This window comes from Podarcis pityusensis (assembly GCF_964106645.2).
Source record: "Podarcis pityusensis genome assembly, chromosome: 2".
Taxonomy (NCBI): Eukaryota; Metazoa; Chordata; class Lepidosauria; order Squamata; family Lacertidae; genus Podarcis; species Podarcis pityusensis.
The window spans coordinates 24,775,344-24,796,699 of NC_138029.1; the positions used below are offsets into that span (position 1 = coordinate 24,775,344).

General features: G+C 43.7%; 2 protein-coding genes across 11 annotated transcripts in view; one reads left to right on the forward strand and one right to left on the reverse strand.

The window, feature by feature from the left end:
- Window positions 1–21,356, forward strand: part of ARSG (arylsulfatase G) — a 114,841-nt gene that overhangs the window by 3,830 nt on the left and 89,655 nt on the right. The window contains exon 1 of one of the 10 annotated variants that reach the window (XM_080994669.1): window positions 12,949–13,071. The exons of the other annotated variants lie outside the window; for them this stretch is intronic. The gene's annotated coding sequence lies outside the window, so the exon portion shown is untranslated. Of the gene's footprint in view, window positions 1–12,948; window positions 13,072–21,356 lie in introns of those variants that run through there. 10 annotated transcript variants of the gene reach the window in all.
- On the reverse strand, window positions 2,286–16,549 carry SLC16A6 (solute carrier family 16 member 6). The gene is made up of 6 exons (XM_080994691.1): window positions 16,025–16,549; window positions 12,482–12,723; window positions 10,955–11,098; window positions 10,045–10,173; window positions 7,718–8,545; window positions 2,286–5,943 (listed from the first exon to the last, which is right to left on the reverse strand). The coding sequence occupies exons 2-6, from the start codon at window positions 12,714–12,716 to the stop codon at window positions 5,705–5,707; spliced, it is 1,575 nt and encodes a 524-aa protein (XP_080850817.1). The 5' UTR covers window positions 12,717–12,723; window positions 16,025–16,549; the 3' UTR covers window positions 2,286–5,704.

Here is a 21,356-nt window from a genome sequence, read left to right on the forward strand (position 1 = left end):
ATAAATACAGCAATTTGGTCTTGGGATGGGAGCGCCACTAGACAGATAAAGCTACCCATCAACCAAGTTTGCACATCTGTTCCCCCTCCCCCTTAATATAGATTTGTTCCCTCCTTTTTGAACGAATGAGAACATCCTCCAATCCATGTGTGTGTGAAAGCTCCTCAAAGCCTGGAAAAATGCTTCTCCTTATTTTCAGATCTCCAGGATACCATTGAGCATATGGGGACTGTGAATTGGTCTGCTGTAACTAATAAGAATGCAGACAGTTTAATAAGGACTTCTCTGTACAGTGGTACCTCGCAAGACGAATGCCTCGCAAGACAAAAAACTCGCTAGACGAAAGGGTTTTTTGTTTTTTGAGCTGCTTCGCAAGACGATTTTCCCTATGGGCTTGCTTCGCAAGACGGAAACGTCTTGTAAGTTTGTTTCCTTTTTCTTAACACCGTTAATACAGTTGCGACTTGACTTCGAGGAGCAACTCATAGAATGTGGTGTGGTAGCCTTTTTTGAGGTTTTTAAAGACTTTGGTGATTTTTGAAGCTTTTCCAAAACTTTCCTGACACCGTGCTTCGCAAGACGAAAAAAATCGCAAGACAACAAAACTCGTGGAATGAATTAATTTCGTCTTGCGAGGCACCACTGTATTAATAAAGACCATCACACTTGATTATGTAGCGTTTCTAACATAGAAGCCATGGGGCAGTAATCCTCTTTATCATCTCAATTCAGTGAAGCAGGTCCTTTGGAAGGAAGGGAAGGATAGAAATATTACCAATAATGAAGATAGCAATCATCCTTAATATAAAGATAAGAAACTGAGGGTGGCAGCTTGTGACTTGCTGAAGATGAGCTAGTGAGGCCATCAAAAGCGGGTGCTTCAATCAAGTGGCTAGCAATAGATGATCAACAAAAGGATGCTTGGAAAACAAATCTTCCCCCAAAGGATTTTGGGGGTTGGGGGAGAAGCATTTTGTTTAATGGCCAAACATTTGGCAGTCCCATGCATATGCTGTACACCTATTTTACTCCAATCAGAAGCTGTTTCTACTTTGTAATGCCGTTATTAACGTTACAGCTTTATAGTATGGGGAAAGAAGTTTGACGCTTGTACAACCAATCTAGAGTTTCATGTTGTTAACAGGCATACAGAACTCATGCGCAAGTGGATTTCCCCATTCACTTAAACTCTGCCTGTGCAGAGTTGTCCACTTAAGTGAAGTGAATGCGAGTGTCTTTGTGGGTGGGAAAGGGGTGTGCGTCTGCTAGAAGTTCTGTACGCTGGTGGGGCCATTGGATTCACTTTTGGCCAGAAAAGGTAGCCGAGCTGTTCCCCGGGCTTGGAGTGACCCCTCCTGTGACAGGTGGTTGTGACGGCTGCGCCTGATGGCTGGCTGATGCGTGGCGGAGACCAAGGTGTGGGATGGTGAGAATAGAAGTCGTCTCATTGTGGTAGAAACTTCAGCTTAACTTTGTTAGATGAGGCGGTTTTAGGCAACTTCCCCTGCCAACATACACATGTTGAAAGAATGTGTTTGTGGGGGGTTTCTCCACCTGCACACCCTGCTGAAGTCAAGTCTAAGAACCACACCCCCACTGCCTACATGTTCAGAGTGTGTCAGAAGCATGCGTTACAGTGTACATGGATCATTTTCCATGTGAGGAAGGATCCCGAACCAATCCGTAACCTGCCTCATGTAGAGATGCTCTGCATATGTATCTATTTCTTCCAGTACAATACTTTTTGACCGGATGATGCATGACAGATGGCCATCTAACCTCTGCTTTAAAACCTCCAAGGAAGAAGAGTCCACCACCTCTCATGGGAGTCTGTTCCACTGTTGAACAGCACTTACTGTCAGAAAGTTCTTCCTGGTGTTTAGATGCAATCTCCTTTCTGGTAACTTGAATCCATTGGTTTGGGTCCCAGCCTCTGGGGGAGAAAGCAAGATTGCTCCATCCTCCATGTGACAGCCCTTGTGATATTTGAAGATGGCTATCATATCTCCTCAGTCCCCTCTTATCCAGGCTAAACATACCCAACTTCCTCAGCCATGCCTTGTAAATCTTGGTTTCCACCATTTATCATCTTGGTCTCCCTCAGTTTAGATACTATGTTGTGTTCACGGCAGATCAGATTTCCAGAGATACCAGAGCTCGGGCCATTTGTGTGTTTTAGTGTTTGTGAGATTGCTGTAGGTTTTTAATGAATAAAACTTGCTTGGCTGAAAGGCACATGGGAAGACGGAGGAATAAAGAGGAATTATTAAACTGAAACATGAAGGTTGATTTCTTTAAAAAAAAGGTTTATTGCAAAATTCAGTGTTTGGTAGCACTTCCAGAGTTCACTAATTACAGTACAGAACAAACCAGCAATCCATGTTGTAGCTTGATTTTGGATCTTTTGTGCACACAAATATGCTCTTAGTCATGCTAATATAGTATGTACTTGGAACAATAACTTACGATGTGGTCTGTTATACACATATTATTTAGTAATGGAAATCCTTGTATAAAGAAGAAGATACAGTAGAACCTTGTTAAACTGCAGGACCAGCTAGGTTTTCCGCACAAACACAGAATGTGCTCCTTAACCGTTTTATCTTCAGCAAAGTTGTAACAGCAAAAAGTACTGTACTGAGGTCTTTTATTACGGATATGTCATTAATTTAGCCAATTAATTTAGTATGTTAACTTTTCTAGAGGTATAGTGACAAATAATTCATAAGGTAAGCTTCCTAAATAAATAAATAAATAACACATTTTGCAAACATAAGTTTCATGTTTTGTTCATTTACTTGCTAGTTCCAGAAAAGTGACCCACCTCCCCATTGGGGATGGTGCATGTCTCCCACTTACGGCTGCAATTTATCAAGGTTCTGCTGTACATTATAAAGTGCTGAAGTTATTCAAAGCACACTAAACTGCAGTTGTTTTCATGCAGTTTTCATGCAGTGAGGGAGGAGGGTGGATTGCAAAAGCCACTCCTAATGATAGAGCACCCTTCCCCGTGTTTTTTTTGGGGGGGCAGCTTAACACCCTGAATTGAAATGACTCGAGTGGAACATACTTCCAAATAAGTATGCTTAGGTTTCAGACTGGTACAGTGGTACCTCCGGTTGCAGATGGGATCTGTTCTGGAGGTCCGGTCGGATCCCAAGGTTTCCACAACCTGAGGACCCCTTCTGCGCATGTGGCGAAACCTGGTAAAATACTTCCGGGTTTGCCGCATGTGCATCCCGAAGTTTACGTAACCAGACAGTTACGTAAAGGGAGGTACAACTGTATTTCAATGTTAAGGACAATTAGCTTGCAAGTATGTTCCACTCTAAAGATCAACCAGCATCTTTGTAAATGGGTTTGAACCTTAAACACATTGAAAGTGCAAGGACCTCAAAAAATGTATTCGGGTGCCAGTGGTTGCTCTCTTTTAAAATCGGATTGTCCCTCATTTCTATGGCTGACAATGCATAAGCATCTTAGTGGAGCAGTCAGCATACAATGCCACTTCTACTGAAATACTGAAACGCATTTGAATCTGTACTGTGTGTATCCAGGACCAAAAGAAACATTTTTATTTTCTCATTTTGTCCCCCTGAGTTGTCTCATTGACAAAAAAAAAATTGCGTAAAAGTGGGACAAGCAAGCTTGTGTTACCACTGATAGTTATCTATTGAGTGTAAGTGAATAGCTGACATGTTGCCTTGTTTAATCATTCCCTTTCTTTACACATAACTGACTGTTAATGGGAAGCAAACCCAACTCTGCGGCCAATTGAGCATCCAGGGTGGTGGCATAATCATCTTTAGGACCAGTTATTTGATGCCTGTGGCAGCTGTTAAGTACACTTGTTAAATTTAAAATAAGAATTACACTGCAAGTTTCTTTTTGCTTTAGGTTCTCTCTAGTGATCCGTGTGCAGAATTTAGCTGTTGTGAACATTCACAAACACATGAGACGCCAAGGCCCAGTTCATAACGTTTGGCTCCACGTGATCCCCGGTGTGCCTGCTTAGGGGCTCATAGCCCAGTATGAGTTGCATGGAGTTGATGATTGCCATGTGTGTAGTCATGACTGCTCAATACAGGGACCGCTTTCAGTCTTGCAAATGGCAGAACTTTGGGCTATATGACACACACACACACAGTCAGTGCTTCCATGCAGCTCAAGGCCCCATACAAGGCAGTGTCTGTAGGCTTGAGCATGTCTTGCACCACCTGAGAATGTGAAACCTATATACTTTGGTGCAAGCCTGGCTCAAGCCTACAGGTGTAGGGAGACTCACTGTGAAAGCTGAAGGTCTGCTTCACAACATACAAAAAAAGAAAAGGAAAGGAAAAACAACCAACATACAGTAAAAAGAAGGTATTGTCTTGAAAATTCTCTCACTAGATTCAGCAAATCGTTTAACCACTGGGTTCAGTTTTACTCAACAGCTGGAACTATGATTCCTGTTCAGGACTGAATTCAAGAACAGCATGTTTGCGTGCCTTGTGTTTTTGTGTTTTAAAATAGTTTGTCTCGAAAAGAACAAATAACACTGCTACCTACACCTTAAAAAACCCATATCAATAAAGTTTTACAAAATATCAATGCATTTAAAATACCTGTGAAAAGTGTTAACTCCCTACCCCCCCCACTTGCCCATACAGACATTGTCTAATAGTCTTAAAATAAATAGGTAATTTTATTTTATATTTTAAAAAATGCAATCAAGTTGGTTTATCTAACTACCAAAAGAGAACATGACTTCAGCAGTGCTCAGAGGGAATCCCCACTAAATTTCAATGAGATGGGAAATCTTAATGAGGGACCAGGAAGGGCTGGAGCAGTAGTCTTTTGCCCTGCCAGTTTGGGGGTAGAAGAAGAGGACCATTTTGGGTATGCAAACTCCAGAGGGGTCCAGCTCAAGTCCCTCTCTGCAAAACAGGCCAATTTAGAATCCAGTAGATCCATGTCTGGCCCAGTTCTACCCCAAAGGGACCCTGTCCAAACTATAAGTGAGCACAGGATTCCAGCCCTAAGGTTGCAGTTTGTATGCCCACTTTTAAATATGCCCTATTGAAAGCACTGAAAAGTTCTGAATAAACATACACAGGGGTGGACTGTATAAGCGTTAAATCTGGAAAGATAATGGTCCCATGAAATATCCACAATAACTGGCCATAAAAATAGAATAGTAACCTCCAACTTCCCAACCTATATGAAGTTCAAACAAGTTTTAAAAACAAAACCCTGTTAATTCTCTTCAATATATCATTTAGCTCAACCCCCTTTACTCCCCCCATTCTCTGAAATTAGTATCTACTCTTTAACCTGATTTTAAAACAACTAAAAAGTTCAAAATAACTTGTTTTGTTACAAGACACATCCTTGCTCTTTGTCTAATGCAATAGTTGGTTTCTTCCCCGTGATTTTGGAATTGGGAATACGATAGCTTGAACCACAACTTCGTGCTAGATAGGAGCGCGCTTAATGGAGGTCAATGGGGGGGCATCAGAATTTGAGGTGTTTATACAAAAAAACTATCTAACAAGAAATCTTTCTGAAAGGGTTGATAGCATCTGTTCACATTTATGATTTTGCATTCCCTTTAAAGTGTAGATTTGAGAAGGTGGATCAGGGCTGACGTGCTTTGCCCCCCCCAATCTAAACTCTGTGTGTGTGTGTGTTTGTGTGTGTGTGTGTGTGTGTAAAAAAATATTCAGGCCACGCTATCACTGCTTCTTGAAGAATCCTCGTTTTTTCCAAGATCAGGCTCTATAAAGTCTTCTGGTACATCCTGCAAAGGCTTTGACACATTCTCTTCTACTGGGTCCTTCTTCCTTTGACGTACCTTCTTGCAAGGCCTCACCAAAGAAAGGAACACGGCAGCCAGCAGCATCCCAGCAGCACAAGAATAGAATGCAGAGCTATAGTTCTTTGTGGTATCCACTAACATACCTGTAAGGGTGAGAGGGGGGAAAATATATATTGAAACATGTCAAAAGCTGCGTTTTGTACAAGCCTATAAAAATCTCTTTGTACAAGTTCATTTAAACATTTTGCAAAGTAGTCCAGAGCTGCAGCTATGGAATGCCTAAATGAAGTTTGAGGATTTTATGCAAGAGTAATTTAAAGGAAGATACTAGATATTATTATTTACTATACTAGATGATTTAAAGGAAGATACTAGAGGAAAACGCTGAGGGAGAAGTGCCACTTGTGCATAAACAACATCTCTCCTCCCCCTGCACATATCATTAACAGTAATGATGATGATGATAAATAATTGTACCCCGCCCATCTGACTCTGGCAGCATCCAACATATCCAAAAGCATCTTAAAACTTTGCACTTCTCTCATGCCATATCCCTTCATTTGCAGGGTTAGAGTTCTGTGGGTAATTTCTAAAGCAAAAAAAAATGTATACTGCAGCCATACCTCCCCCAAATTACTTAGAAGATGGGCTTGCAAAAATCACTGGAAAGAATGACCCTTTTGACTAAAGTACTTCCCAGTAAGTGTACTCTGGATTTTTGCCCATGATTTCCTATGACCTCATGCTTGTAAACAGTTTTCGGAATGTTGTTGCAGTTCCTGAACTGCAGTTGTCAAGCGAGCCTTTTGCAAGCAAAGGTAATTAAAAGTCATTCTTAAAAAGAGTATTACCCCACCAGTGCAAGGCTTTCCATGCATGTTGTGGTAGCTATTAACAACCACATAGAATCACGGCTGTCTAGGATAAACAGGTTTTCTTAAGGAAGAAGAAACTACTAAAGGAAGAGGACCCCCCCCCCTTATTTAATGTCTACTTGGAATAAGTGAAACGACCCCTTCCTGTCCTTGTGTTGTTGATAGCATCTGTGTCTTTCAATCAAATGTGTTAGCTGATGCCCTTCTCATAAGCCTTTTGCATCATTTAGACCTTTCCCCTTCAAGGAGAATGAAGGGCCCCCCATGACCTATCCCCTCTTTGTTCTTTGCTTACTTGCACTTGAATTGAAAACAAGAATGGCCTTGGGCAGTCACCTTATCACCTGATTGTCAATTCCCACCATATTTCTTCTGAGGAGTAACACACAATAGAGATTCTGAAGCACGTTGTAAATTAAAAGTACTATACAGTCATACCTCTTGTTACATTTGCTTCAGGTTACGTGTTTTCATGTTGCGTCCCGTGGCGACCCGGAAGTACCAGAAAGGGTTACTTCCGGGTTTTGCCACAAGCGCAGACGCGGCGAATTGTGACCCGCACGTGCGCAGGTTGTGTTCCTTTCATGTTGCGAACGGGCCTCGGGAACGGATCCCGTTCGCAACCAGAGGTACCACTGTACTAACAACAACAGTGCCAGCAGTCAAGTTGTCTTTTGTCTATCCTTGGAGATGGCTGAAATGTGTTGCGGGGAAGGGTTTTCTTTCGCTTAGGTGTGAGCTACTTAGTCTCCAGCGAAAGGTAACCTGGATGGCAGTAATGAGGCTAATTTATTTAAGGGTGCTGATGGCAACTTGGTTTTCTGGGAAATGTGCATGTGCTGTTGTATAGTGTCTTCCAAGATGCAGCTGTTTCCTTTCCAATTGCTCACCTGCTAGTCACTGTTTTCCATGAGTGCTCCCACATCTCTCTATTGCTCTCGCCCTTAGCTCACTCTAGTTGTTTGAAAGCATTTGTTCCCTTTCCCAGTTGTTACCTAGCTAGAACAGAAGTTAAGAACAGTTGGGTGCATCTCATTTTTACCTGCAAGGGGTGGTCCAGCCAACCCCGATAAACTTTGAATAAATACGTAAACTCCTGCAGCAGAGGACATCTTCTCTATGCCGACGACGTCATCTTCAGCCAACATAGGGATGTGTGTGCCTGCCACTGTCCCAAGCATGAACCCGAAGTAAATGCTACATATCATTAGTCCCCAAAAATTGTATGCAAAAGGGAAGGCAAAGAGGGCAATATCCAGCAGAACGACACAGATGAGTTCAATGTAAATTTTTCGGATAGGCTTTTTGTTGAGGACCCAGCCGGCGCTGATTCTGCCAAAGACCTCGGCAATTGCCATCGCTGAGAGTATGTATGCGGAGTGGTCCTTGTTTATTCCAAGGCTCCTGCTAAGTGGAATGATGTATAGGGAAGGAGCAAAGAATCCCAGAGTAGCAAATAAACCAAAAAGTGCATAACAAATAAAGCCATGGTCTTTCATCACAGAGAAGTCTAGGAGTTGAGGTTTTGGTTCCTTGGCAGGGATGCTACTAGCTTCTATGAGCACCTCTGTGATTTCCTTTGGTGGTCCCTCGCTTTTCAGTTCTGATTTGGCATCTGCAGGCGTGTTGCGAGGTGAGGTAGTTACTTCTACTCCTGAGTCAATGGAATCTATGGAGGTGCGTGTCTGTTCATTTTCAAGCATGTATTTTGTCTCTCTCTGCTCTTCTGCTGCCGACACTCTCACTTCTTCCTGCACTTTGATTATGATGGGCCGCAGCAAGAATCCACAGGCCACAATTCCAAGCTGCAGTAGACCAACAAACAGGAGGCTATGCCTCCAGCCAATGTGCTCTTTCAAAGCAGTGATAGCTACAGATAAGAAAAAGTAAAACACATCTTTCACTGATTGAACAGGAAGCTCTGATTTACAAAGGTAACACTGAGGCTCAAGTTTTTAGGGTCAAGTTATGCCCAAACTTGTTCATGGTGTCTCCTACGCACTTGGCTCAAATATTTGGGACCAGCTTTGGCAGTATATGAAGCAGGATCTAAGATATAAGAAGTTAACGAGGGACGAGGATTCATGCACCGCCTGGCCTCCATAGAACAAGCCATTTCTCACATATGCTATGCAGGAAAGCAGGGATGATGACAGTACATATCAGCTCAAACTAGGCACAGACACTGTCTGCTTGTTAGGGGGTAATCTAGTGCAGAGGTCTTACTTTCTCAGGTATGTTAACCTACACCTTCTGGAGAAAGAGATAGGGAAGGTATCTTTCTCAACTGCATCAAGATAGAAGGCAGGCTCTCCCTTATTCTGCAACACAGCTGGAGATGACACAGTTTAAAAGCAAAAGGGAGTTTTTAAAATGGCAAAAGGACTAGGAGAAAGCACAATTTATCTTAGCACGTTTGAGAAGGCTTGATGTAATCCAGCTTTTTGAGATCTCAGGTTTGGGATTTCTCAAGTGAGAAACCCTCTGGTTTCCATATCAAATAACATTTCATATAGGCTCTGCATTATTCCAAGGTAGCTGGGGTTAGCGCTTAGCGCTAATTTTAGCTTGGAAAAAAATTGTACTGGGAACCCACCAGATTGTATGTCATCGGGTTGCTATGCCCTTTAAAGTTTGTAAAAATAGTGCTAGGCTGAGAATGGGGGCGTAGGTTTGCCAGTGGTGGGGGGCGGGAATAGTCTGAATTCAAATCTAACAACCAGCAGGATAGAACATAATTACAAAGATGGGAACTTTGCATTTTCTCTTCTACATGCTTTCAAGATATAAAGGTGCTGTGGTTATATTTATCCCCCATTCTCTGTTCCCAACAATGTATTTTTGCACCTCCACACCTGTGACTTTCCAACTGACTGTTCCTGGGAGTCCACATAAGAGTGGAAAGATGATTTCGCTCTAGCAAAGGACCATGCATTCTGAAGGCCTGACATATATCTTCTCTTGACCGATTTCCTCCCAAAGATGTAACAGTTCTTTAATGGAGGTACAAGGATATTAATGATCTGTGCTTTGGTGACTTGATATTCTGAGACTAACTGCAGAAGGCATTTTGGCTTTAGATAAAAGTTCTCTGGATTCCTGGCAAGGAGCAAAATGACCCACTGAACCATTATAATCTGAACTTTGGGGAGCCTCCACAACCAGCTCAGAATTTGTGTGCTGGAACTAGCTGAAGGGGTCCAATTTCCTCTACACCACCATGCCCAATCCCTGGATTAGATGGCCCTTAATCAAACATTTGGTGGGAGTAAGGTCACACCATTAAGCCAACTGAGCTGTTTTAACATGTATTTAAGATTCAAGTTAACATTGTGATCATGGGAAAATCTCAGAAGGGTGTTTCAGTACCTGGTGCAAAAGAGAAGACAGCAAAGCATTCTCCTGTGGAAGCTACCGCTGTGACTAATGAACGCTTCTTGTCAAAGTACTGTGACAGAATGGTGACTGTAGGCAGAAAAGCAAGGCAGTATCCTAAGCCTATAAATAAAAGCCAAACAAATGCGATTAGTGCATGACAATAGCGGAATTGCAGGCATTGGATGAAACCATTTCATTAGTGTGTGGTTTTTTAAAACCACTCACTCTAGACCAGGGGTCAGCAACCTAAGGCCTATGGGCCACAAGCAGCCCACAGGGGTCGTTTAACCGGCCCACGAGCCACCCTGAACCAAGCTGCCTGGTCAGCGAGTCCCTGCGCTGTGCTAAACCGTGCAGGGACTCGCTTCCGCAGCGCCAGAAATAGTGTCTGTGAATGTGCAGACACCAAAAATCGCGTCTGTGCAGACGCAGACCCCGGAAATCGCATCTGCACACACGCGATCTGGCCCATGGAGGTATTTCCGCTGGAGTGAACTGGCCCAGGCGAGGTAAACCTTGCCAACCCCTGCTCTAGACATACCACCCACAATTAGTGATGTTGCTTGCTAAATATTTGCAAAGTTGGCCATTTCTTACTAACAGCAAGCGTAATTTTTCAAGCTATTTGAATGCATCATACCAGGCTTCTGAGTGAGGTTATCTGTTTAGTTCTACCCATCTATGATACTGTTAATAACAACCCAGGGAAGTTTCCATAAAGCCCAATAACTCCACAAACCCAACACCCACCAAGAATTAGTATTAGGAGGTGGTTTTTGCAAGATTTCTTGGCCATTATGAACCTGGAGGACTTCCAGCCCTGAATATAAAACATTTATCTTGGGGGGGGGGGGGAGAGATAACTGGCAATTTCACTAGACGATGGACCATGTTAACTTACCTGAGACTATGCCAATGGAGATGTACATTTCAACAACTGTGCGTGCAAAGGAGCCTGCGACCATCCCAGTACTGATCAGTAAACCTCCAATCACCACCACCAGGCGATGACCAAAACGATTAGTCAGTACTGTAGAAAGAGGAGCTGCAAAAGAGGGAAACGATTTTTTTCCAACATGTACCTCTTTCAAATTACAATAGCGACTCTCATCATATGCAATAATAAGCTTTGCTGGCTTTTTATTATATTACAAGTGGCACTGTAGTATTTCTCTTGCATAAACCATGGGTTGGTGTTAATTTAAAAACAAAGGGCCTAGCTGCTATTTCCTTTGTAAAAAAAAAAAAGTGCTTTAGTTTTAGGCAAATTCCAGGTTGGCAGAGCCCCAATTAACCCCCCGGCAGACCTTTGTATTAAGTATGAAATAGCTGACACCATGTAGGTCAATGTTCCAGTGATTCAGTTTCAGTTCCATATTTGCTTTTCTTTGCTTTTCCAGAGGACCAGTAGACAAGGGCTCAAGTGAAATTTGCCTTCTGTCAGTAAACTTGAATTAAACTACCATACAGAGCAGATGCTAACACACATAAATTGAAGGGAGACTGTTTCCCAGAAGGTTAACTAATGTGATTTAATTAACTCGAAAAAACAACTGTTAATGTCAGAAACAAGCCTTCATTGTTCTGGTCCCTTTTTTCAGACTTATCTTCCCCTAACCAAAGAACTGGTTTGATTGAGTTGCCTTCTTGGGATAAACACTAAGGAGCAGTGTCTGCTGGGAGGAGATTCCTCTATTCTAGCCACACTGAAACCAGCTTTGTCCTTCGCTTTAACTCTCCATGCATTACAGTGGTGGAGGTGGAGCAAAAGTATATTGTGCCCAACTCTTAACACTACTTTCTACATCTTCTCTCTGATTATCTTGCCCTCTTGGTTCCTTCACTCTCTTTAACATTTCTTTCCTTTTCTGCTCTTACAGAAGCACTTCTAAATCCTTGGAAGTGTCACAACTGACCTTGAAACTTAAGCAAAATTGTGTTCTTATGCATCAGCTCTAGTTGTTAAGCCAGCCCTATAAATGAGGGGAGAAACGGAGGCTTTTAAAAGTACTCTCAGTCTGTGTATGTAAACAGGGTGTCCAGTGAACCTCTGTGTGCATTTGCTTGTCAGTGTTTGCCAACAATTAACATAGTACGTGGATACCATACATACAGTTTCTTGGTACTTATGTAGGACTGCGATATATGTGCAAAATTACAGCCGTACAACCACACGATCCTAAGAGCCCAGACTTCTACAGTGTGAAAAGGGATAGCTCAGTCAGTAGAGCATGAGATTCTTAATCTCAGGGTTGTGAGCCCCAGGTTGGGTGAAAGATTCCTGCATTGCAGGGGGTTGGACTAGATGACCCTCATGGTCCCTTCTAGCTCTACAATTCTGTGCTTCTATGAAATAATAGGTAGGCATGCTTCTCTTTGCATAGGGACCAGGCTCTCAGTTTAAACACAAGATGTGCTGCATGCTCACCTGTAAATGTTAGTACAAAAACGCATATTGAGATAATCCATGATATCCTGCTGTTGCTTTCATCAAAACTTTCCATTAGGTCTATAAAGAAGACTCCAAAAGACTTGATAATGCCGTATGTCAGGGCTTCCACAAAGAAGAAAGCAAAAGCCACAATCCAGCCCCATCCTCCATCAGGCACTTTAGTATAAACATTGGGAGCAAGGCATGACATTCTTGTTGCTTTGACAGTCATTTTTAACCTGGAATGACAGGGAGAGACAGAAACAAAGCGAGATCAGCACGTTTTCTAAGAACATCTCATATGTCTGCTTGGAAGTAGGCTTACTCAATTCAGTGGGGCTTACTTCCTCCTAAGCATGCTTGGGATCACAGACCTTGTTACAAAAGGTAACTTGTCTTTTCCATCACACAGAGATTTTCTGCTGCTTTGGGACCGTATCCTAATGGAAACATTTCCCGTTTAGGATAAGATCGAACTAGTTGAATCAAGAATCAGAAAAATATGTTTCATCGTAAGGACCAGCTGGTTCCATTTAAGAACAAGCAATTAAGAAGCAGTCATCTGACTTAAATACAGTGGAAAGGAGGTAATTTAGTGAAAAACCCATGACAGACCCAAAGGCCCTGTGAAATTTCACAAATGCTGTGAAAGGGTTCTCCCAAACTTGCAGTTTTGCATTGCATAAGCAGACAGATGGCAACCCCTAGAAGGGACTCTGCATTCCATCCTTCCTTCCAGACTTGAGTTCTGTCGCAGCCCAAGCCTATCTATGATTCTAGTCAGCAGTTGCACATGCTAAGGTTTCTGGATGATGTTGATAAAGGACCTACATTGTGCTGCTTGGTGTTGACTCCCAAGACAACAAAATCAAGCCAACTTGTTTCTTGTGCTGCTGCTTTATATAACTCAGGTTTATTTGGATCCAGCTAGGGACTTCCTCATTGCCATCTAGGTTTTCTACATATTGCTAAAACTTTTGAGGTAACTATTTTTTAAAAAACAAAAATAACTATGCCACTATTCTGCATCACATGCATCCACAAGCTAGGGAATTCAGACACACTTGGCAAATCTCCTTCGTTCGTGTTAGAAACTCAGATATATGAGTAAATCTCCAAAGGGCACCTTAAACCTAGGTTGCGGTCGCCACAACAGAATGTCTAGGCGCCATTTTCCTCCAATGGGCTTCTTTATTATTAATAATTTCATTTCTATATGACTTTATATTTTAAAGAAATAATCTCAAAGCAGTTAAGAGAAGAATCTTAAGTAGCACTTTGCTTTCCCCCATATTTATTTACCTTCTTAATTTATATAGCTGCCCCATAGCAGAAGTACTCTAGGAAGCCAGTGTGCTATAGTGGTTACAGCATCCGATTAGGACCTGGGAGATCAGTTTTCAAATCCCCACTCAGTCATGAAGCTCAGTGGGTGATTCTGGGCCAGTTTTGTGGACAAATGTAACCCATTATGTGATCATCTTGCTCCCAGGATACCATGCAACCAAAACTGTTTTCAGGGTAGTAAATATATTTTCAGAATGATCTGCAGAGACACTCGCCATAGAATAAACAACCCTACAATTAACTTTCTGCGTCTGGTCAGGTAGTCATAATTGAAGGGGGGGGCTGGTTCACTGATTTGGGATTCTTCAGTAATTTACCTTTCCTCTGAGTGCCCTTAAGCTGTAGTTTCCTAGAGGCAAGGTCTGGTTTGCGTTATGAAATATTGGGGAGGGGGGTGGAAGATGTCCTTCAGCAAACCTTCATCTTGCCTCACCTGAACAGCTAGCTTTTGTTCTTATCAGTTTTACTCATTTTAATTACTTAGAAAAGTCTGTACATGAGTTTTGAAAACAATATCCAAATGCCCCCATTGTACGGCAAGTTCTGCTATACAATTATAACTGTTTCAAGTTTAACTGCATATAATATGTAATTGTTTATATATATTTTATCTTCTAGTTAGTCTAATTGTAATGTATGCAGAGTACGGTGTGTCTAAACCATTGAGAGTATCTTCAGTGGGTTTAGTTAGACATACCTTCATTTGCCTAGGATTGGGCTCTGTTGATTCTTTTAGTGGTAGTACTGAAATATCTAGTAGGTTATTTTCAGAATTGCTTATGGAGAGAATTTTAAATGCATTAAAACATGGTCAGCAACTATCTGAAAGGTTATTTTCTAGTAACTTAAGAATGAATAATATTAGCCTTTAAATGAATCCCACTGACATTGTACTTCTTTCACCTGGAGACTATAACTGGGCTGTAGATTGGAGGCAGTTTTTGAACTTGAGTTTGCAAGAACCAAATTAAAGGAAGATTATCTTTTATCCATTCATCAAATCTAAATATATTTCAATGCCACCCTGTAGTACATCATTAGATGCAAGCCAATAAAGGTATAGAATGCTTAGTAATATGCAAAGAATTAACTAGCTAGGAACAGCAGTTGCTATCTCTAGTAAAGCCTGCAGTGCGCAGGTGCTTATGAAATCACAGGACAGGACAGTCTATGCCCCAATGATCTCATGTTTGAAGGAATCTGAAGCCTATTTTTTCAACCACTCTGTGTAAAATAAGAGCAAGAACTCTTTTCAAATTGCAGTCTTGATGCAAACTGGCTAAAAATATCAGTCCGATAAACCATATCAAGTAATGTTAGCATTGCAACAAATCCTCTGAAATACTGACTTGCAGATGAATTTTTCATCATGTGGGGCAGAAGGAAAACTACATTCATGGACTGCATTTTCGCTGTGACTGTGTAACTTGCTTGGCTATACAGAAGTTAAAGGCAATACACTCCATTGCATCTGCAAGGCAGGTCTGGTTTTGAGAAAATACACTCTCTCATCTCTGCTGTGCAGGACAGGCTTAGATACCAGTTTGATCCGCTTCTGAGGAGTCCCATTGAGGGCATTCCAGCCTCCTGCTGCTGCTCAAGCAAAGACCAGACTACAGCCTGGGTAACAGAACTTAAGCAGCATGCTAGGCTGAATCAGGATAGGATGATGCCTGCAGAATTTGCAGTCAGAGAAGCGAGGGAGACACTTTTGGCGCCCACGTTGCGCCATGCGGTTATCCTTAATCCGGTTTAAAGCGCCTTGATACATTGTTGGAATGCAGAGTTGTCCAGGTCTATAGCGTCGCATAAATGACCCCAAGCTAAGTTTCTTAAAGGAGGGGTGCCCAATGACAAGAGACCATACTATTGTGTGCAAAGAGGTTCCTCTGGGAGTGGGGAAAATGCCTTCTTCTGAAGGGGGGGAAAAACCCCAGCCCCCTCCAGCCTGAAGGGATATGGATGAGAAAAGAGCCCATCTACTTTCCTTGTGATGCAGGAAAGCTAAGCCCTCCATATGTCTGCATCACTTTGCACATCACAATTTAGCTGGCTCCTTCAGAAGGGGCCACATAGTCTCTCCCCCCCTTAAAAAAAAAAGTATGTGGCAGCAAATAACGTTTAAAAAGAAAACAAAAAAAGCTACAGCAGCAAGACAACCAAACTTCAGTGTCCAGAAGAAAAGCCACTTACCGAGTCGGTAGATGCTGCAGCTGCAACTTGGGCAGAGGAAACGGAGGAAGGAAAAAAAGATTCCTCCCCGAGCTGCAGAGCAGTGCAGCTTTGGCCTATGACCCGGTCAGTAACATGCTGAGGTGGCCTGGGAGGAACACGCAACCCTTTCTGCCGCCTCAGCTTCGAGACCCCTTTTGGAGAGGGTGGAGCCTGCGCCTCGGGCAGACCCTCTTCGCTTCGGCGGGGAAGAGAGGAGCAGGTCGCTGCTCCCCCACCCCCCGTTACCCGACGCAAGGCTCTCTCCGCCGGTGCCAAGGCTGCCCCATGCCCAGCGGGGTGCACCGTCCGCGCCTAGCTTTTCGAGAAGAGGGGTCCCTGTGGGGCGCCGCTCCTCCCCTTCCTGCCAGCTAGCTAGCCAGGCGGGCTCCCTCTTCGCACCCCCCACCTGACTCTCCTCCGCCCGGTCCCTCTTGTAACTGCGGCAGTGCTGCCGCTGTGCTCGAGCTCAAGCTTTTTATACCGGCTCGAGCCGGTCTCCGCCGGCGGACCCGGCGCGCGCGGCAGCAACAGCTCAGCAGCGCCATGTGCGCGCCGGACCCGGCTTTGCAATTGCAGCGGAGGAGGGGCGGGCTGCTGCTCCCGCGTGCTCCGAGGGGAAGGCGGGGCGGCGCAGAGGCAGGGGCGCGCGCCGGGCGGCGGCATGGGGGTGAGGGCGAGAGACGCTTCAGATAGCGCGCGGGCCTCTGCCACGTCCGCTTTTATGTCGCGCCGCTTTCCCTCAGAGCTGGCGGAATAATCTTATTTTTAATTTGCGCCGCGGGCGTTTGAGGCTCCTCGTCCAAGTAGCCCCTCTCCACGAGGCAGTGCCGCTGCCTGAATGAAGGCTTTTCCTGCCACTGCCTCTATTCCCTCTTCCCCCCAAAAGCGGAGACATGATAGTCGGCCGCGTCTTCAGCCGAGTATCCTGGAGAAGGTTGGGGGCAACGGCTGGAGAGCTCGCCTGGCCAGAGTCCCTCACTAGAGCCACCTTTATGTCTTTTCTCGAAGTGAGACTGGGCATCCCTGCCACCCTCTGGGGAATGGACACCATCATGTGTCGCCTCCTCTCTCGCCCATAATACGAACTAACATTTGCCCTCTTTGCTGTGCCCTGTAAAGGCTGCTTTCCTGTTAACGTCCTCCTTTATTGGAGCCTTTGGGGGGAAAGAGGGGAATCGGCTCCCTAACTTCGCCCTGCTGGGTCTCTGGAGTGAGGTGTCCAGTTCGAGTATTGCAGGGATCGTTGGCAGGAAGGAGAGCCACTCCTTCAGCCAAGAGGAGCGCGCCCGGTTGGCCAAGTCTGCGCTGTAAGGTCCCTTAAGGTGAACTGCGCCGCAGGCACGCAAGGCGAGCAGCTTTCTGCTCGCTGCAAGCCGCCTGGAATCGTCTTCTTCCCCGTTATCTGCACGGATTTCTTGTTCTCTCTCCCCCCCCCCCCACACACCGCGTGTTCTGCATTTCCCTAAGAATGTGCGCGCGTGTACATCTTGTATCTGGAGGGTCGGGACTTGGGAGCCGCTCCGTGCGCTCCTTATTGGCACTAGGGAGAGCAAGGATGTGCTTCACGTTCATCCCTATGCTTCCCTATTGAGAGCAAGCCCTGGATGAGAGTTAGATCCGCCAAGCATCCCCGACGGATGCTGCCCGTGCCGGAGCCCCGACGTGAGCGCTTCCCTAAGGAATTAATGCGGAGTCGCTCGCTGCTTAAGTGACAACAAAACGCAGTTCTGATCCCCCGCAGTTTCAAATCTATGGGGAGAATTTCATAATGGGTTTTCTTGCAGCTCCGCAAGACGTTTCCGACTCCAGTGCCGAGCAAGTCCTGTATAAAGGAATTGCAAACCCACAGCTTCCTTGGGGTGGGGCTTCAAAGGAAACCAATTGCTAGATTGCTACCCCAAGGGGCTACAGGACTTATGTAGTGCATAATGAACTTTTTGTGTGTGCGCGCGCCCCCCTTTCTCCCAGCAATTTTTTGTTTTTTTTTTTAAAAAAAATCTGCCCCCATCAATGACAACTGTATTACGCGCGGGACCCGGCGAGCGCCTCCTAGCGGCTGCATTGCCCGGCGGCGCTCTGTCGGGCACGAGCTTGGCGGCGGCGGCGCGAGCGCGTTCCACTTTCCCAGGTTCGAGCTCGTGCCGCTGCAGCTGCTGCTGCTCGAGCCGATCCGGGCAGAACAGGTTTCTGCCAGTTTGGGTGTGTGTCTGGCTGTTGCTGTGTGTGCACACACTAGAGACTCGTAATCTCCCGGAAGCTGAGCTCTCCTTGTTGCATTGGGGAATGCTGGTGACTCAGTTGGGGTGGCTGGCGGTGCTTTGCAAAGCTCTGGGCAAAGCCGGGGGGCATCCTTCCTGGCACGGTGTCCTTTGCGTGTGTGCGCCTACACCCTTGGAGTCAGCAGTTTTGCAGTCTTCACTTTGAACCTTCGGTTCTGCCAGCAAAGTCTTTTGAATGTAGGAATGTTTTTGTTTTGTTTTTAATTCATTTTCTTTTATGGCTTTGGAACAAATAAAGCTTTAGCAGGATTTTCAGAAATATTTGCCATCTCTGCTCATGAATGACCCCTGTGAGGTTTTTGTGGGTTTTTTTTACAATGAAGTTAAATTCCTAATACCAGCTCCTAACTTACTTGTCTTTACTGTGGAAAGGGTTAAGATGTAAGTCAAAACTAGACTAATGGCCCAGATTAATCACAGTATTGATTTTTCTTATTTTTGTAATGGATGTAGAACTGCAGCAGGAGAGGGTTAACTTTTATTTAGCGTTATGTTAAATCCAGTTGAAAACTAGCCCCTTTTTAAAAAGCAGTGTGCAGGTAAATCTGCCTTTGTTTAAAATAATTTCAGGGGTTTCTTTAGAGCAAGAAACATTCAAATGATTAGTGTGGTTTTTTTCAATGGCCCATAGATCTCAGCTCTATTTTTAAAAAGTGACATTTTTTCAGTGGATTTTAAAAAGGTGATTGCTGGAGTGATTTTTGTTAAGGTTTTTCCCCCACCCCACCCCCCATAATTTGGTTTATACTGAATTATTTTTTTTACACCAGTATGTAAAATCCCATGCAGAAAACAAAGCAATATTCATAATGACGTTCTGTTAGCTGCACATTAAAAAACAAAGGTAGCATAGTTCTATGAAATGAGCTCTGATATGTTTGTTCAAGGGGCCTTTGGAAGCAAATCCTTCTTATAGCAAAGGGGCTTACTTGCAGTGAAACACATAAGGCTAAAGGTCTGTGAAATATTCAATTGAAATCAATAGTTACACTGTACCTATTGGGATGTTAAACAGCAAACCAGTATTTTCATTGCAATTTCTGTAGCAAAACATAAGGCTGCAGTTATATTTCCACAGACTGGAGTAACTCAGTGGGGCTTGCAATAGGATGTGAGTAGGGGGTCGCAGCTCTGGAGGATTAGCTTGTTTTCGGTGTTAAAACTGTATTTCCAATTGTTACAAATGCCTTTTAACTATTAAGTAATTGAAAGGAACTAATACCATTCTGGACCATCCTTAGCTTAAAAAAGCAAGGTGGTCAACCAGAATATCTATGCTCTGTTCTCGCACAGCTGAAAACCTTACCAATACCAAAACAAAACAAAACAAACTTAACAATAAATAGGCATTGCCCTTCCAGAGTTGCTTATAAATATGCTAAAAGAATACAACTATCAGTATAATATACAGTTAAAACACAGCAGGGCAGCAGCAGTTACCATAAAAACAAAGTGATTAAAAGTTATAAAATGCCCACAAACTTGGCTTCAGGCAAGCCTCCATGGGTGTGGGAGGTGTTTTTTGTTGTTGTTTTTAGTGGGTGTGCCACAATTACTAAAAAGGCTTTGTTTGGTCACTGCTTGCCTGTCTACTACTCAGATGTAGAGGACAATATAGAGAAGGGACCTCTGAAGACGATAAACTTAGACCTTGAGTCAACTAAATCGTTGCACTAGCGGGAGCCAACACAAGTCCCACTAGTGCACAATTAATCAGTTAAATTGCACTCCTAATTAAAAATCCTAGTGGGGGCAAAATGTTTTGACCTGGCTCCTAAGAGATGCTGATATTGGTGCTTTCCTACCTTGCCTGCAGCCTCACTGAGAAATAGTGTTGTGAGTAATCTGCGTCTGCAAGATGCCAGCTTTTGAAAGGCTATGACCTGTCACAATGGAGACTCTGGCTGTACAGAAAATTGATTTCATTTCCTCAACTCCTGGCTCTCCCAGGGCTACATAAAAAAATAATAAAAAAATAAAGGCTGATTTCTGATGTTTATTCAGCCTCTGGAAGAGAACACCTTTTGGCCTGATAAGTTATTTACATTTCAAACAAAAAGGATGACGCTGTATATGTTTTTTTGTTCCTGCGTTCACTGAATTTCTTAACGTCCTTCTCTGAAGCATGTGCAGCTGGGCTGCTTGAAGAGCAAGCTCTGGTCAGGCTTGTTTTTATTTTACCAGTTTCTGCTCTCCCCTTACACAAACACACACAAATGTACATGTTCATATGCGTGAACATAATCCCATTGCCATTTAAAGCACTGGATTCCCAAGCCCTGTAGTTTTAATCATTGCTGCTTTTTTCGTATTTGAACTCTTGACTTTGTGCCCTCCTGTAGTAAGGGATAATAACTTCATTCATCCTTGAATGGTAAAATTAAACCCTATTGGTGGAAACTTGCCATGCTGCCATGCTGATCAAACACATTGCAAAGCAAACTTTTGCTTTGCTTAATCAAGGGAGAACTTAAAAAATTTTTTTTTGTAAGGATGCCTTTGACGAGAAAACTTCTGCAGCCCAGAAAATTTCATTCTCACCAAATTTGCTAAGAGCAGAATAAATTGTGCAAATATCACACAAGTAATATTGTGGACTAGATGATCCTCTTGGTCCCTTCTGTTTCTGCTATGTTACTTGAAGAACTGCCTGCATCCTTACTAATCTGTCTGTACTTTAAGATCTGTCCCTGAAGCCCTACTGAGGTGTAGGAATTATGATTTCACAGGACATGAGATAAGCCTACTACTAATTTCACCTTGCAAGAAACTCCATTTGACTTTGGTTGGTAGCCTGACCCAAGGGTCTGAGGTTCCCCACCCCAGCTATAGAGAACTTTTAAGAGTTACATGGGCATCAGGGAGGACCCAAAAATGGCTTCAAAATAGCCCAAGTAATCCCTTCTCGTCACAATGTAGGTGAGACTTCCTGGTTCATTTTGAAGCTGTATTTCAGTCTTACTTCATTTGTCTTTGGCCTCTACCTCTCAAATATTGGCACAGCAGTCTGTTGGGAAGGATAGCACTTCACT

Excerpts from the sequence above, each read along its gene's own strand:
- SLC16A6 (XM_080994691.1), bottom strand. The coding sequence starts at position 12,716 with ATGACTGTCAAAGCAACAAGAATGTCATGCCTTGCTCCCAATGTTTAT. Across the intron at positions 8,546-10,044 it reads TGTCTTCTCTTTTGCACCAG|CTATCACTGCTTTGAAAGAG; the intron begins GTACTGAAACAC and ends TCTTATCTGTAG. Across the intron at positions 5,944-7,717 it reads GGCTGGACCACCCCTTGCAG|GTATGTTAGTGGATACCACA; the intron begins GTAAAAATGAGA and ends TCACCCTTACAG.